The sequence below is a fragment of the Tachyglossus aculeatus genome, chromosome 6 (assembly GCF_015852505.1).
Source record: "Tachyglossus aculeatus isolate mTacAcu1 chromosome 6, mTacAcu1.pri, whole genome shotgun sequence".
NCBI classification, from domain to species: Eukaryota; Metazoa; Chordata; class Mammalia; order Monotremata; family Tachyglossidae; genus Tachyglossus; species Tachyglossus aculeatus.
Window position 1 is genome coordinate 38,395,506 of NC_052071.1, and position 15,607 is coordinate 38,411,112.

General features: G+C 60.0%; 1 protein-coding gene across 2 annotated transcripts; it reads left to right on the forward strand.

The window, feature by feature from the left end:
• The first annotated feature begins 7,847 nt into the window (after positions 1-7,847).
• On the forward strand, positions 7,848-15,562 carry SRPK3 (SRSF protein kinase 3). 2 transcript variants are annotated; one of them, XM_038748275.1, is made up of 15 exons: positions 7,848-7,873; positions 8,220-8,359; positions 8,635-8,743; positions 8,904-8,991; positions 9,465-9,552; positions 9,797-9,903; positions 10,322-10,487; positions 11,113-11,138; positions 11,359-11,557; positions 12,049-12,342; positions 12,516-12,616; positions 12,814-12,921; positions 13,211-13,280; positions 13,464-13,556; positions 14,776-15,562. In XM_038748275.1, exons 1-15 carry the CDS (start codon positions 7,848-7,850, stop codon positions 14,958-14,960), a joined length of 1,800 nt encoding a protein of 599 aa, XP_038604203.1. In that variant the 3' UTR covers positions 14,961-15,562. The 2 variants fall into 2 exon arrangements, with proteins under 2 accessions (XP_038604203.1, XP_038604204.1); XM_038748276.1 differs by lacking the exons at positions 7,848-7,873; positions 8,220-8,359 and having other exon boundaries at positions 8,644-8,687; positions 11,320-11,557.
• The last annotated feature ends 45 nt before the right edge of the window (positions 15,563-15,607 follow it).

Below are 15,607 nucleotides of genomic sequence, written 5' to 3' on the forward strand. Positions count from 1 at the left end.
GTCGGGATTTGAACCCATGACCTCTGACTCCAAAGCCCGGGCCCTTTCCACTGGGCCTCGGACATAGTAAGTGCTTAACAATAACAAATGCCGTCATTATTATTATTATTCTCTGTGCCTCAGTTCCCTCATCTGTAAAATGGGGATGAAGACTGTGAGCCCCCCGTGGGACAACCTGATCACCTTGTATCCTCTCAGCGCTTGGAACTGTGCCTCGCACATAGTAAGCGCTTAACAAATGCCATCATTATCATGATTATTATTCTCTGGGCCTCAGTTCCCTCATCTGTAAAATGGGGATGAAGGCTGTGAGCCCCCCGTGGGACAACCTGATCACCTTGCATCCCACCCAGCGCTTAGAACGGTGCTTCGTACATAGCAAGCACTTAACAAATGCCATGATGATGATGATGATGATGATGACTGTCCGTCCCGGTGGTCCGTGCTCCTAATCTATTTTGTCAATGATGTGCATCTAGCTTTACCTCTATTAATTCTGACTATTTTAATGGCATTTATTAAGCGCTTACTATGTGCAAAGCACTGTTCTAAGCGCTGGGGAGGTTACAAGGTGATCAGGTTGTCCCACGCTGGGCTCACAGTCATAATAATAATAATGGCATTTATTAAGCGCTTACTATGTTCAAAGCACTGCTCTAAGCGCTGGGGAGGTTACAAGGTGATCAGGTTGTCCCACGGGGGGGCTCCCAGTCTTCATCTCCCTTTTCCAGATGAGGGAACTGAGGCCCAGAGAAGTGAAGTGACTTGCCCAAAGTCACACAGCTGACAAGTGGCTGAGCGAGATTTGAACCCACGGCTTCTGACTCCAAAGCCCGGGCTCTTTCCTACTGAGCCAAGGGACTTGACACCTGCCCACATGTTCTGTTGTGTCGTCTGTCTCCCCCTTCTAGACTGTGAGCCCGCTGTTGGGGAGGGACCGTCTCTATATGTTGCCAACTTGTCCTTGCCAAGCGCTTAGTACAGTGCTCTGCACACAGTAAGCGCTCAATAAGTACGATGGAATGAATGAATGAATGATGCTACGGCTCCTCCTCCTCCCCCCGCCCCCTCTCGTGGGTCACGTGACGGGACGGTCCTGCGCTTGCGCGCTGTGCCCTCCCCCGTCCTGGGTCACGTGGTGGGGGCGTCCCGCGACTACGCGCTGGGCCCGCCCTATCCTGGGTCACATGGTGGGGGCGCCGTGAGCCTGAGCCCTGGGTCCTCCCCCATCCTGGGTCACGTGGTCCGGCGTCCTGCGCCTGCGTCCTCCCCATCCTGGGTCACGTGGTAGGGCCGTCCCGCGCTTGCGCACTGGGCCCTCCCCATTCTGGGTCACGTGGTGGTGGCGTCCCTCGCTTGCGCGCTGCGCCCTCCCCATCGTGGGTAACGTGGTGGGGGCGTCCCGCGCATGCGCACTGGGTCCTCCCCATCCTGGGTCACGTGGTGGGGCCGTCTTTGTGCCCGCACGCTGGGTCCGCCCCCATCCTGGGTCACGTGGTGGGGCCGTCTTTGCGCCTGCACGCTGGGTCCTCCCCCATCCTGGCTCAGGTGGTAGGCCCGTCCTGGACATCCTGCGTCACGTGGTGGGGCCGTCCGGCGCTTGCGTCGTGCGCCTGAGCCCTGGGTCCTCCCACATCCTGGGTCCTCATCATCGTCATGTGGTGGGAGGGGGGGCGTCGTACGCCTGAGCCCTGGCTCCTCCCCCATTATGGGTCACGTGGCGGGGGAGTCCCGCGCCTACGCTCTGGGTCCTCCCACACCCTGCGTCACGTGGTGGGGGCGTCCCGCGCCTGCGCGCTGGGTCCGCCCCGTCCTGGGTCACGTGGCGGGGGCGTCCCGCGCTTGCGCGCCGTGTCCGCCCCATCCCGGGTCACGTGGTGGGGGCGTCCGCTCCTGCGCGCTGGGTCCGCCCCGTCCTGGGTCACGTGGCGGGGGCGTCCCGCGCTTGCGCGCTGTGTCCGCCCCATCCTGGGTCACGTGGCGGGGGGCGTCCCGCGCCTGCGCCCTGGGTCCTCCCGCACCCCGCGTCACGTGCCGGGGGCGCCCCGCGCCCGCGCGCTGGGTCCGCCCCGTCCTGGGTCACGTGGCGGGGGCGTCCCGCGCCTGCGCGCCGGGTCCCCGGGCCGGGCACCGCGGAGATGAGCATCCCCGGGGGCATGGGGGGTTTCTTTGGGGGTCCCGGGCTCCGGCCTCCTCCATCGCCTCCATCGTCATCTCCGCCTCCGCCTCCGCCTCCTCCTCCGCCGCCATCCTCCTCCTCCCCGCCTCGGCCTCCCCGCCTGGGCCCGGGGGCCCGCACCCACCCGGGAAAGAAGAGCAAGAGGAAGAAGGGGAAGGGGGCCGGGGGCGGCACGAAGCTGCAGCCGCACCAGCCGACGTCAGCGCCCCCACCATCGCAGCCTCCCCAGTGAGTAATAATACTACTAATACTACTACTACTAATAGTAATGTTGGTATTGGTTAAGCGCTTGCTATGTGCCAAGCACCGTTCTGAGCGCTGGGGGAGATACAAGGTAATCGGGTGGCCCCACGAGGGGCTTACAGTCGTCATCCCCATTTGACAGGTGAGGGAACTGAGGCCCAGAGAATAATAATAATAATGTTGGTATTGGTTAAGCGCTTACTCTGTGCCAAGCACTGTTCTAAGCGCTGGGGGAGATACAAGGTCATCAGGTTGCCCCACGAGGGGCTCACAGTCTTCATCCCCATTTGACAGGTGAGGGAACTGAGGCCCAGAGAATAATAATAATAATGTTGGTATTGGTTAAGCGCTTACTATGTGCAAAGCACTGTTCTGAGCGCTGGGGGAGATACAAGGTGATGAGGTGGTCCCACGAGGGGGCTCACAGTCTTCATCCCCATTTGACAGGTGAGGGAACTGAGGCCCAGAGAATAATAATAATAATGTTGGTATTGGTTAAGCGCTTACTATGTGCAAAGCACTGTTCTGAGCGCTGGGGGAGATACAAGGTGATGAGGTGGTCCCACGAGGGGGCTCACAGTCTTCATGCCCATTTGACAGGTGAGGGAACTGAGGCCCAGAGAATAATAATAATAATGTTGGTATTGGTTAAGCGCTTACTATGTGCAAAGCACTGTTCTGAGCGCTGGGGGAGATACAAGGTGATGAGGTGGTCCCACGAGGGGCTCACGGTCTTCATCCCCATTTTACAGGTGAGGGAACTGAGGCCCAGAGAATAATAAAATAATAATGTTATTTGTTAAGGGCTTACTATGTGCAAAACACCGTTCTGAGCGCTGGGGTAGATACAAGGTAATCAGGTGGCCCCACGAGGGGCTTACAGTCGTCATCCCCATTTTACAGGTGAGGGAACTGAGGCCCAGAGAATAATAAAATAATAATGTTATTTGTTAAGGGCTTACTATGTGCAAAACACCGTTCTGAGCGCTGGGGTAGATACAAGGTAATCAGGTGGCCCCACGAGGGGCTTACAGTCGTCATCCCCATTTGACAGGTGAGGGAACGGAGGCCCAGAGAATAAGAATAATAATGTTGGTATTTGTTAAGCGCTTACTATGTGCAAAACACCGTTCTGAGCGCTGGGGTAGATACAAGGTAATCAGGTGGCCCCACGAGGGGCTTACAGTCGTCATCCCCATTTGACAGGTGAGGGAACGGAGGCCCAGAGAATAAGAATAATAATAATGTTGGTATTTGTTAAGCGCTTACTATGTGCAAAACACCGTTCTGAGCGCTGGGGTAGATACAAGGTAATCAGGTGGCCCCACGAGGGGCTTACAGTCGTCATCCCCATTTGACAGGTGAGGGAACGGAGGCCCAGAGAATAAGAATAATAATGTTGGTATTTGTTAAGCGCTTACTATGTGCAGAGCACTGTTCTAAGCGCTGGAGTAGATACAAGGTGATCAGGTTGTCCCACGTGGGGCTCACAGTCTTCATCCCCATTTGACAGATGAGGGAACTGAGGCCCAGAGAAGTGAAGTGACTTGCCCCAAGTCACACAGCTGACAAGTGGCCGAGCCGGGATTTGAACCCACGGCCTCTGACTCCAAAGCCCCGGCTCTTTCCACTGAGCCACGCTGCTTCCCCACTACTAATGATGGCATTTGTTAAGCGCTTACTAGGTGCCAAGCACCGTTCTGAGCGCTGGGGAGGTTACAAGGTGATCAGGTGGGCCCACGGGGGGCTCACGGTCTTCATCCCCATTTGACAGATGAGGTTACTGAGGCCCAGAGAATAATAATAATAATGATGGTATTTGTTAAGCGTTTACTATGTGCCAAGCACCGTTCTAAGCGCTGGGGAGGTTACAAGGTGATCGGGTGGTCCGCGGGGCTCCCAGTCGTCATCCCCATTTTCCAGATGAGGGCACTGAGGCCCAGAAAATAATAATGCTCATAATAATGGCATTTGTTAAGCACTTACTAGGTGCCAAGCACCGTTCTAGGCGCTGGGAAGGTTACAAGGTGATCAGGTGGCCCCACGGGGGGCTCACAGTTTTCATTCCCATTTTATAGATGAGGGAACAGGCACAGAGAATAATAATAATGATAATGATAATAATGGCACTTATTAAGCGCTTACTAGGTGCAAAGCACTGTCTTAAGCTCTGGGGAGGTTACAAGGTATATAGAATAATAATAATAATAATAGTAACAATGGGATTTGTTAAGCACTTACTATGTGCCAAGCACTGTTCTAAGCGCTGGGGAGGTTACAAGGTGATCAGGTTGTCCCCCGGGGGGGCTCCCAGTCTTCACCCCCATTTTACAGATGAGTCACAGAGAATAATAATAATGATGATGATGGTATTTGTTAAGCGCTTACTATTTGCAAAGCACTGTTCTAAGTGCTGGGGAGGTTACAAGGGGATCAGGTTGTCCCTGGGGGCTCACAGTCTTAAATCCCCATTTTACAGATGAGGGAACAGGCACAGAGAATAATAATAATGATGGGATTTGTTAAGCACTTACTCTGTGCGAAGCACTGTTCTAAGCGCTGGGGAGGTTACAGGGTGACCAGATTGTCCCACGGGGGGCTCACAGTTTTCATCCCCGTTTTACAGATGAGGGAACTGAGGCACAGAGAAGTTAAGTGACGGGAACTGAGGCACAGAGAAGTTAAGTGACTTGCACAAAGTCACACAGCTGAGTACTGACCGCCCTGTCTGGGCGCCCATGTAGACCCCGCCTCCAGCCGCAGCAGGTGCCGGGCCTGGGCTTGGGGGTCCCGCGCCCCTGTTCACCCCCTGCCAGCGAGGGAATGGGGCCCAGCGAGGGAATGGCCCTCGGCCCCTCTGCCCACCCTTGCCCCCCGCAGAGGGACCCCCTAGTCGGGGGGAGAGCGTGCAGGGGAGACGTGTTTTGTTTGTCTGTCTGTCTCCCCCTTCTAATAATAATAATAATGATGGTATTTGTTAAGCGCTTACTATGTGCAAAGCACTGTTCCAAGCACTGGGGTGGTTACAAGGTGATCAGGTTGTCCCACGGCGGTGGGGGCTCACAGTCTTCATCCCCATTTTCCAGATGAGGTCACTGAGGCGCAGAGAAGTGAAGTGACTTGCCCAAAGTCACACAGCTGACAAGTGGCGGAGCCGGGGTTTGAACCCATGACCTCTGAATCCAAAGCCCTTCTAGACTGGGAGCCCGTTGGTGGGTAGGGACCGTCTCTCTATGTTGCCGACTTGTACTTCCCAAGTGCTTAGTCCAGTGCTCCGCACACAGTAAGCGCTCAATAAATACGAATGAATGAATGAATCAATGAGAGCCCCCCGGGAGACAACCCCATCACCATGTAACCTCCCCGGCGCTTAGAACAGTGCTTGGCACGTAGTAAGCGCTTAATAAATGCCGTCATTCTTCTTCTTCTTCTTCTCTGGGCCTCGGTTCCCTCATCCGTAAAATGGGGATAAAGACCGTGAGCCCCCCATGGGACAACACCACAGCACCTGTATATATGTATATATGTTTGTACGTATTTATTACTCTATTTATTTATTTTATTTGTACATATCTATTCTATTTATTTTATTTTGTTAGTATGTTTGGTTTTGTTCTCTGTCTCCCCCTTTTAGACTGTGAGCCCACTGTTGGGTAGGGACTGTCTCTGTATGTTGCCAATTTGTACTTCCCAAGCGCTTAGTACAGCGCTCTGCACATAGTAAGCGCTCAATAAATACGATTGATGATGATGATGATGAATCAGTGAATCAATCCATCCTTCGCAGGCCCCCGAACCCCGCAGTTAAACTCCTAACGGTTTGTGAGGCCGGAGGATGGGAGCCCGGGCCAGGGTCAGCGAACTGGCCTGGCCGATCCACCCCGGAATAGTGGGAGGGGAGACTCCCTGCAGGCCGGGGGTCCGCTCGGGGACACTTTCTCCCGCCATCGACCCCCGGCCCACGTCATCCCCCGGGCCTGGAATTCCCAATCCCTCTGCCCATCCGCCAAGCTAGCTCTCTTCCTCCCTTCAAGGCCCTGCTGAGAGCTCACCTCCTCCAGGAGGCCTTCCCACACTGAGCCCCTTCCTTCCTCTCCCCCTCGTCCCCCTCTCCATCCCCCCCATCTTACCTCCTTCCCTTCCCCACAGCACCCGTATATATGTATATATGTTTGTACATATTTATCACTCTATTTTATTTGTACATATCTATTCTATTTATTTTATTTTGTTAGTATGTTTGGTTTTGTTCTCTGTCTCCCCCTTTTAGACTGTGAGCCCACTGTTGGGGAGGGACTGTCTCTATCTGTTGCCAATTTGTACTTCCCAAGCGCTTAGTACAGCGCTCTGCACATAGTAAGCGCTCAATAAATACAATTGACGATGATGATGATGAAAAGGGAAGCCCCCTCTGACCGACTTCCCCTTCACCCCCATAGTCAAGCGAGCTGGGCCTTGCCACTTGTTCCCTGCTCTTGCACCGGACCGAGGGGAGGGCAGCCGCTATCATCCTCCTCATCATCATCAATCGTACTTATTGAGCGCTTACTGTGTGCAGAGCACTGTACTAAGCGCTTGGGAAGTACAAGCTGGCAACAGCCGGTACCCCCCACAGGGACGGGGGGAAAGCTCAGGATGAATTTCGGTCAGCCTGGTTCTTCCTCGGATAACGGCCCCGCCACCCAGGAGACCCACGTCTGGGCCGGCCCCAGCTCGGCTCCGGGATCCGGGCGGCTGTCCGGGGGGAAAGGGCAACCTCTCGTGCTGGTGGCCGGAGCCTTGGGCCGGGAGGTGGGACTCCGCAACTCTTATTTTCCTCTTGGCGCCGGCGAGACTGCCCATTGGCTTGTGTGGGATCATTTCCCATTTCCCCCCCCCGGAGCCCTGGGGTAGCGGGTAGGACTGGGGGAAGGGTTCGAAAAGCTCTGAACAAATGTTAGCAGCTGTTGCCTCCCAGCCCCTTCCCCCCGCACGGGGCCGAGCTGGGCTCCCCCTGACAGAGCAGCGTCTGCTGTGGGGGGGAGAACTGGGGTGATGGAGTCCGCAACGATGGGCTTCCCAAGTTAGAGGCCCCGGGAACCCCAGCTGGCCACGAGTGGGGGTGGGTTGGCCCCCTTCCGATGGGGGAGCGGGGCCCGGTGCCCACCACATACCTCTCCTTTCCCTGCCAGCAGCTGGGAGCCTATTTATAGTCGCCCGGCCAGCCTGCCGCCTGCCTGCACGCGGTCAGCTCGGAAGGGCTGTAGAGGAGATATGGGGTCCGAAGGGGAAAGTGACATCACCGAGGCCGGCTCCCCCCCCCCGCCCCGCCAGCCCCCTTCCGCGGGAGTCAGTCCGGCAGAGAGACCTGGGGCAGCGGAGGGGTGTGTGGGGCCGGGGAGATTCTCCGGTAATCTCCCGGTGGTGGGGTGGGGGCCGAGGGAGGATGAGCGACAGCTCGAGCAGTGACAGGTATGTCAATCAATCAATCAGTCGTATTTATTGAGCGCTGACTGTGTGCAGAGCACTGTACTAAGCGCTTGGGAAGTACAAGTTGGCAACATAGAGAGACGGTCCCTACCCAACAGTGGGTCGGGTCCCCCTTTCTGTCCCTACCCCTCTACCTTTCCCTCCTAGCCCAGGGGCTGCCCGTTTTGTGCCCTGAGGCTCCGGAGTCCCCCCCCCCGTCTGCCCTCCCACCAGAACCCGGCTGTTCCGTCCAGGGCCGCGCACCCCCTCTCCCTCCCGATCTGTTCCTGCCTGGGTCTTCCTTGGGCACAGGGTGACCCAGCCGTTCCCCCCCTCTGTGTTTCCCCAGTTCCCAGGCCCCATGTGGCAGGGAGGAGGGGTCCCCGCTGCCCCCCACCCCCCCGACGCCAGTGCTGCTCCCTGTGGTGCTGGAAGGACTCCTGGGTTCTGACGACGAGGAGCAGGAGGATCCCACCGATTACTGCCGAGGTAACGCCGCGCTGCAGCCCGGAGCCCCCCGTCATTCCAGCACGGGAGCACGGAAAAGGCAGTAGCCCATTCGTAGGAGCCGAGAGAGGGAGGGGAGGGGGCTGGGTTTAGGACAGAGGCTCCGAAAGGAGTGAGGGGGTGATCCCCTGGTCCTGACCAGCGGCAGGGAGCGAGGGGCCCGTGCGCTTTGTTCCAGCACCGCCTTCTCCCTGTCAACTCCTGGGTTCGCTGAGGCACCGGGATGTGTCCTTCCTCACCTTTCCCCTCCCCTCCAGGTGGTTATTACCCAGTGAAGATCGGGGATCTCTTCAATGGGCGGTACCATGTGGTGAGGAAGCTGGGGTGGGGCCACTTCTCCACAGTGTGGCTCTGCTGGGATATACAGTAAGAGGACCAATTGTCCCTCCCCCGTTTTCGGTCCCCTCCACCGTGGCCCCTGGCCCTCGGGACCCCAGGAGGGAGAGAAGGATTGGGTGCTGGGCGCTGTCCGGGTGGGGCGGGGGGGGATGCCCCCGAGGGACTGCCCGAGGCCTCTGCCCTGCAGGCGGAAGCGCTTCGTGGCACTGAAGGTGGTGAAGAGCGCGGTGCACTACACCGAGACGGCCGTCGACGAGATCAAGCTGCTGAAATGCGTGAGTACCCCGACTTCTTCCCCGCTCTCCGCCCTGCCAGCCTGCAGCCTCCACTCCCCGCGGGGCCTCTGGGGACTCCAAGCAGTCCCGTCGGGACCCTGGACCCCACAGTCATGACGGTGACCGTAGCCCCACCTTGGGTTTCCCAGCGTCTCTTCCCAAGTGTCCTCTGCCCTCAGCCTCTCCCCGGGGCGGGGTAGTAGAAAAGAGTCTCCCCATTGTACAAACGGGGAAGTTGAGGCCCAGGGAGGTGCAGGGATGCTCCCCAGCAGAGAGAAGAGCCGGGACATGAACTGAGGAGTCCCAGAAGAAGGCCCTGCTCTCACAGGGCCCTGTCCTAGCAGGGAGAGGGGCAGACCGCGGAAGGGGCTGAGTTCAGACCCAATGTGCGGCCCCCCCGAGAGGTGCGGCTCCTCTCTGAAGCCCCCCTCCCACAGCCCTTCCTCCCTCGTTCTCTCTCCCTCCCCCCTCAGGTGCGCGACAGTGACCCCAGCGACCCTCAGCGGGAGAACATTGTTCAGCTCATAGACGACTTCAAGATCTCAGGGGTCAACGGTGTCCGTATCCTTGGTGGAGGCCGCAGGATGGGGATGGGGGGGCAGGGGTGTCTGTGCTGAGCCTCTCTCCGTCCAGAGGGGAGGGAGTGGTCCCCGGGCCTGTGACTCTGTTGCCGGTCCCGGCCCTGACCCTGGCACCTTATGGGGGCACCTCAAGCGGGGCGGCCGGCTGGTCCCGGGCCCCAGATCGTCCCTTGAACCTGTTGCCGCGGCCGGCTGGACTCCTTCACTCCACCCTGCCCCCGCAGACGTCTGCATGGTCCTGGAAGTCCTGGGCCATCAGCTCCTCAAATGGATCATCAAGTCCAACTACCAGGGCCTGCCCATTCCCTGTGTGAAGAGTATCTTGCGACAGGTGAGCCCGGGGGAGCGGGTCCCACCCTCCTCCCCTCCCACGCTCCCCTTCCCCACAGTTTGGACGTGAAAATGCCCCCCCCGGATTGGGCCAGGCTGAGTTCGGGGGTTGGTCTTTGGGAGGCCCTGCTGAGTGGGAGTGGATCTCCCTGCAGGAGACCAGGGCGAGTCGGGGCCCCGGCCCCCCCAAATTTCTGAGGCTGTACAGCCTTTCTGCCCCTGGTCCCCTCTGACCCAGCAGGGCAGTGAGGACGAAGCCAGGCCAGCCCAAACTCACGGGTTTGGCCCAGACTTGGCTCTCGGACTTGGGCCCTGGGCTCGGTGTGGCGCTCTGCGGGCGGGCAGGCCGGGCGGGAGGCTCCGGGCCTGGGGGCCCGGCTCCAGAGCTGCCGCATCTTCCGGCCCGGCTGGGGCCCCAGGTGCTGCAGGGCCTGGATTACCTGCACGGCAAATGCAAGATCATCCACACCGACATCAAGCCCGAGAACATCCTCATGTGCGTGGACGACGCCTACATCCGGCGCCTGGCGGCCGAGGCGACAGTGTGGCAGCAGTCGGGGGCACCACCACCTTCTGGCTCCACAGGTATCCTCTGTGCCCTTGGCCCCTCTGAGACCCCTCCGCAGGGGCCCGGGCTCCCATTCACCAGCCTTGTCCTCTTTCTTCGGGCCTCAGGAGGGGCCACGGGGTAGGGGGGTGGTCCCTGGGAGGAGGTGCGGGGAAGGGGAAGCGGGGGCCCAGGGGTGGGGTGGATGTAGGGAGCGGGACTGAGAGGAAGAGGAGGGACAGGGCGGCCAACCCCCTGGGTGATTCAGGCTCAGCTCGCTGTTGAGGTGGCTGTGAAGGGAGCGTCCTGGGGGGTGGCGCTCAGTGAGCCGGGGCCGCCCAGGCAGCAGAGCTGGGAGAGGGGAAGGGACCAGGCCTTCTTGGGCAGGGCTCCCGGGAAGCCCGTGGCTCTGGTAGGGATCCAGATATGCCCGGCTTCAACGGAGGCTCCTCTGTCAAAGCTCGGTCGGGATGGAGGAGGAGCAAGAGGCCCCATCAGGACCTGCCCGAGGTGACTTGCAGGGTCCCTAAGCCAGATGCCGCACAGGGAGGGGTCTGGGGGGGGTTGGTGTGAGTCCTTGGCTCGTCAGCGTCCCCCTCTATCTCCTGCTGTCCGATCGGGCTTCCTGGATCTCGTTGGCTGCTGTGCATCCTGCTCCTCCAGTCAGCTCTGCCCCCCAGGAGATCATGGTAAGCCTCTTTCCCACCGACTGCCTGCCCTGCCTCCCGTCCACGATCCAGCCCCTGCTCAGAAATGCACCCACCAAGGCTCCCCCGGTGGGGGCGGGTCCCATCCCACCTCTACCCCGCCGAGGAGGTAGACCCCCCAGAGCTCACACCCCTGTCCCGGCCCACCCACCTTCCCCCACAGGACCCTGTTTCTATCCCTCAACACCCTCTCCCCGTCCAGAACGGGAAGCTGTCCAAGAACAAGAAGAAGAAGCTGAAGAGGAAGCAGAAGCGGCAGAACCGGCTGCTGGAAGAGCGACTCCGTGACATTCAGCGGCTGGAGGATATCGGGACTGAGCGCTGTCCCGAGTCTCGGCTCTGCCACCCCTCCAGGCCGGGCGCCGGACAAGACCCTGACTCCGACACTCCCCCGGGGGAATGTGAGAACCTCCCTGGGGCGGGGCGGGGGGGGAAACGGGGACTCCCCCCAACTCACCTCCTGGAGAGAAAAGTGGGGCTGGCGGGCCGCCGGACCGCTTGCCACGGCACAGTCGTTGGTGGACGAGGCTGACGCGGCAGGGTGGCAAGGGCTGGGGGCTGCCATGAGCCAGGCCCAATCCACCGTGGTGTGGCCGTTGGCGTGGGTGGGAGAAGGAAGAACAAAGGTTCAGTTGGAGCTGCCACCTTCTGCCATCGCCCCACCAAACCCCGGGGGCCAGGGGCCCCGGCGGCCCCGATCCCCCAAGCTCCCAGAGGCCGAGCGGTGCGGAGGGGTGTCTGGGTTTGCCAAGTTGGGGCAGGTGAGCGGAATAATCAGCCGGCAAGACCCCTTCCCTGCATACACTTCTCACCCCCCTCGGTCTTTGGCAGGCCACTTAAAAAGCCGGGACTCGCCGTCCCCCACCGTCCCTTTTGGTCTCTCCCACACCAGACGTCAATTCCCAGTTGCAGACTGGAGAGCAGGGGAGCTGGGGGTCCGGCGAGCGCCACGAGGCCTCCAACGGGAGCCTGGCCTGCAGCCCCCAGAGCCTCACGTCCTCCTCAGGCTGCCACCCCTGTGGCAGCTGCAACGGGCACTCCACGGCCTCCTCCTCCTCCCAGCGCCGCCTCAGCCCCGACTCGCAGACCTCGGGCTTCTCGGGCTCCCTCTTCTCGCCCACCTCCGGCTCTGCCCTCTCCGGCTATTCCAACCAGAGGGAGCACGGTGGCCTCCTCTCCCCCAGCAGTGAGTGGTCTTAGAAGCGGCGGGGGCCCGGCGGGGATGGAGGGAGGAAGAGAAGCGGCCGAGGGTTGGGGGGCTGTGGAAAGCTCTCCCCCCGCCCCGCGTTGAGAAGAGGTGCTCAGCCCGCCCTCTGTTCTCTGTCCCGTCATTTCCATCCCCCTCCTCCCACCCCGCAGGACCATTCGGTGCCACGAACTTCCTGGTGAACCCCCTGGAGCCCCAGAATGCGGACAAGATCAAGATCAAGATTGCAGACCTGGGCAACGCCTGCTGGGTGGTACAGCTGGGCGGGATGGGATGGGGAAGGGATGACCCTCTGGGGCCCCGGTGAGGACTAGTGGGTGGATCTCTCCCCCCAGTCTCACAGTGGGTGAGAATTGGGGATGGGGGGAGGAGTGCAGGCCCTCCCATCTTCCCGCCACCGGCTCCAGGGTGCGTTTGGCCCTGGCAAACGGCTTTCCTTCCCGTGTGCAGCACAAGCATTTCACGGAGGACATCCAGACGCGGCAGTACCGGGCTGTTGAGGTACTGATTGGGGCCAGTTACGGCCCCCCTGCCGACATCTGGAGCACCGCCTGCATGGTGAGCTGGCCAGCTGACCCCCTTCCCCTCAGCGCCCTGGGCAGACCCGTGGAACCTACTGGCACCGACTGCCCTCCTCAGCTGGGGTGCCTCTTCTCCTTTCCCCTCATCCCCCTTCCCGGCGTGCCCACTCCGGGACCAAATCAGCCCGGCAGCCTGGGCAGGGTGGGGGCCTGGGACCCCGGGGTCTGGCGCATTGCCCTCGCACCCACCCCAGCTCTGTCCCCAAAGGCCAGGCAAGCGGCCTGACAGCCCTGCCTCCTCCCCCGGCCTCGCCGGCTCCCTGTAGGCTTTTGAACTGGCCACAGGCGACTACCTGTTTGAGCCGCACTCTGGAGAGGACTACACCCGGGATGAAGGTAGGGGGTGGGCTGCAGGGGAGGCTGGTGGGTGGGTGGCGGGGTCTGTCCCCTTTATGCCAGCCACTAGCGGTGGCCAGGACGTCCTCACGGGGCCGGGGGGCTGCTGAAGGGGGAAGCGCTGCTACCCAGGGCGTGGATCTATCAAGCGTTTCCTACGTGCTCCATCCTCCTTCCCTGCAGACCACATCGCCCACGTGGTAGAGCTGCTGGGAGACATCCCCCCGCATTTTGCACTCTCTGGTCGCTACTCCCGGGAATACTTCAACCGCAGAGGTAAGGCAGCTGGCGGGCGGGCCCAGGGGACCGAGGCCCGTTACCCTGCGGGGGGCGGCTCCGACCCAGCTGAGATAGAGCAGGGGTCCTGATGACCCGGTTGCCCCACCTCCCCTCTTTAAGGAAGGTGGGGGGCCTGGACTGCGGGCTAGTGTGGGGGTGGAAGGCCAGGGGCCAGAGGCAAAGCCAGGGTTAGCCCATCGCGAGCAAGAACGAGCCTTCCTTGCGTTGCCTGTAGCAAGCCGAAGGCATATTTCTCTAGACTGTAAGATTGTTATGTGCAGGGAACGTGACTAATTTGGTTCCACCGTACTCACCCAAGCATCTAAGTATAGCGCCCTACACATCATCAGTGCTCAATAAATACTATTGATTGATTCCAAGCCGCCCCTAGCTCATCCTCCCTGCAGGCTCGGGCAGGCGGGGCGGCTCCTGGTCACAGCTCCTCTGCCCGTCCACCTTCATCATCATCAATCGTATTTATTGAGCGCTTACTATGCGCAGAGCGCTGTACTAAGCGCTTGGGAAGTACAAATTGGCAACATCTAGAGACAGTCCCTACCCAACAGTGGGCTCACAGTCTAAAAGGGGGAGACAGAGAACAAAACCAAACATACTAACGAAATAAATAGAATAGATATGTACAAGTAAAATAGAGTAATGAATATGTACAAACATATATACATATATACAGGTGCTGTGGGGAAGGGAAGGAGGTAAGAAGGGGGGATGGAGAGGGGGACGAGGGGGATAGGAAGGAAGGGGCTCATTCATTCATTCATTCAGTCGTATTTATTGAGCACTTACTGTGTGCGGAGCACTGTACTAAGTGCTTGGGAAGTACAAGTTGGCAACATATAGAGACGGTCCCTACCCAACAGTGGGCTCACAGTCTAGAAGGGGGAGACAGAGAACAAAACATATTAACAAAATAAAATAAATAGAATAAATATGTACAAATAAAATAGAGTAATAAGTATGTCCAAACATATATACAGGTGCTGTGGGGAGGGGAAGGAGGTAAGGTGGGGGGGATGGGGAGGGGATGGAGGGGGGAAAAGAATGAGGGGGCTCAGTCGATCGAGTGGTCCCTATGCGCAGAGCGCTGTCCCGAGCTCAGGCTGGGCTGGCCCACCGCCAAGGCCAGGGAAGTCTGTGTCTGAGGGGAGGCGGCTCCCGGTCACGTCCTCCCTCCCGTCTCTCCCACCCGGCCCCCCAGGGGAGCTCAGACACATCAAGAACCTGAAGCACTGGGGCCTGTACGAAGTGCTGCTGGAGAAGTACGAGTGGCCCCTGGAGCAGGCCACGCAGTTCACGGACTTCCTGCTGCCCATGATGGAGTACGTGCCGGAGAAACGGGCCAGCGCCGCCGCCTGCCTCCGCCACCCCTGGCTCAACTCCTAGGCTGCCGCCGAGGCGGAGCACGGGCCCACCCGAGCTGCCAGCGGGCTCCGGCGGGGCAGGGGCCGGGCCGGGGGCCCGGCAGCGGTCTTCCTTCCCAGGCAGCCAGGATGGCGGCAGGCGCCGTGGGTTTGCGGCAGCGCGAGGCCCACCCTGTCTGTTAGCCCTGCCGGGGACCAGCCTGGCCCCGCGCCCCCCGCCACAGGTTTTCTCTGCGGGGCGGCTCCCAGCGTCGTCCATCAGTGCCTGGGCTGCGGGTGGGGGGTGGCCACGGACCCCTGCCGAGCCTTCATCCTCTCTCCTCTCTGCCCACCAGGGCATGGAGGGAGCAGTCGCGCGTGTGTGTGTGTGTGTTGTGTGTGCGTGCGCGTGTGTGTGTATGACAGCAGCCTGGGTTGTCCCAGGAGTCGTGTGATCCCAAGGCGACAGTTCTCCGGCCCGGGCCCGTTTCCGGCTTGGCCTGGGTCGCTGTTTTTCAGGTAGGCCGAACCGGGCCCGCGTTCCCCCCAACCCCGGTCCCCAGCGGGCAACGCCGGGCGGCTTCCCTCCGCGGGCGAGGAAGCAGTAAGTGTGGCTTTTCTTAATAAAGTTTTGGATGAATCCCGGGTCGGAGTCCTCGGCCTGTTGGTTGGTGGTAGAATAGGGAGGAG

Bases quoted from the DNA above. Each gene is read 5' to 3' on its own strand.
- SRPK3 (XM_038748275.1), top strand. From the start codon at position 7,848: ATGAGCGACAGCTCGAGCAGTGACAG. The intron at 10,488-11,112 runs GTATCCTCTGTG...CTGCTCCTCCAG, and splicing joins ACCACCTTCTGGCTCCACAG to TCAGCTCTGCCCCCCAGGAG. The intron at 13,281-13,463 runs GTAGGGGGTGGG...CCTTCCCTGCAG, and splicing joins GGACTACACCCGGGATGAAG to ACCACATCGCCCACGTGGTA.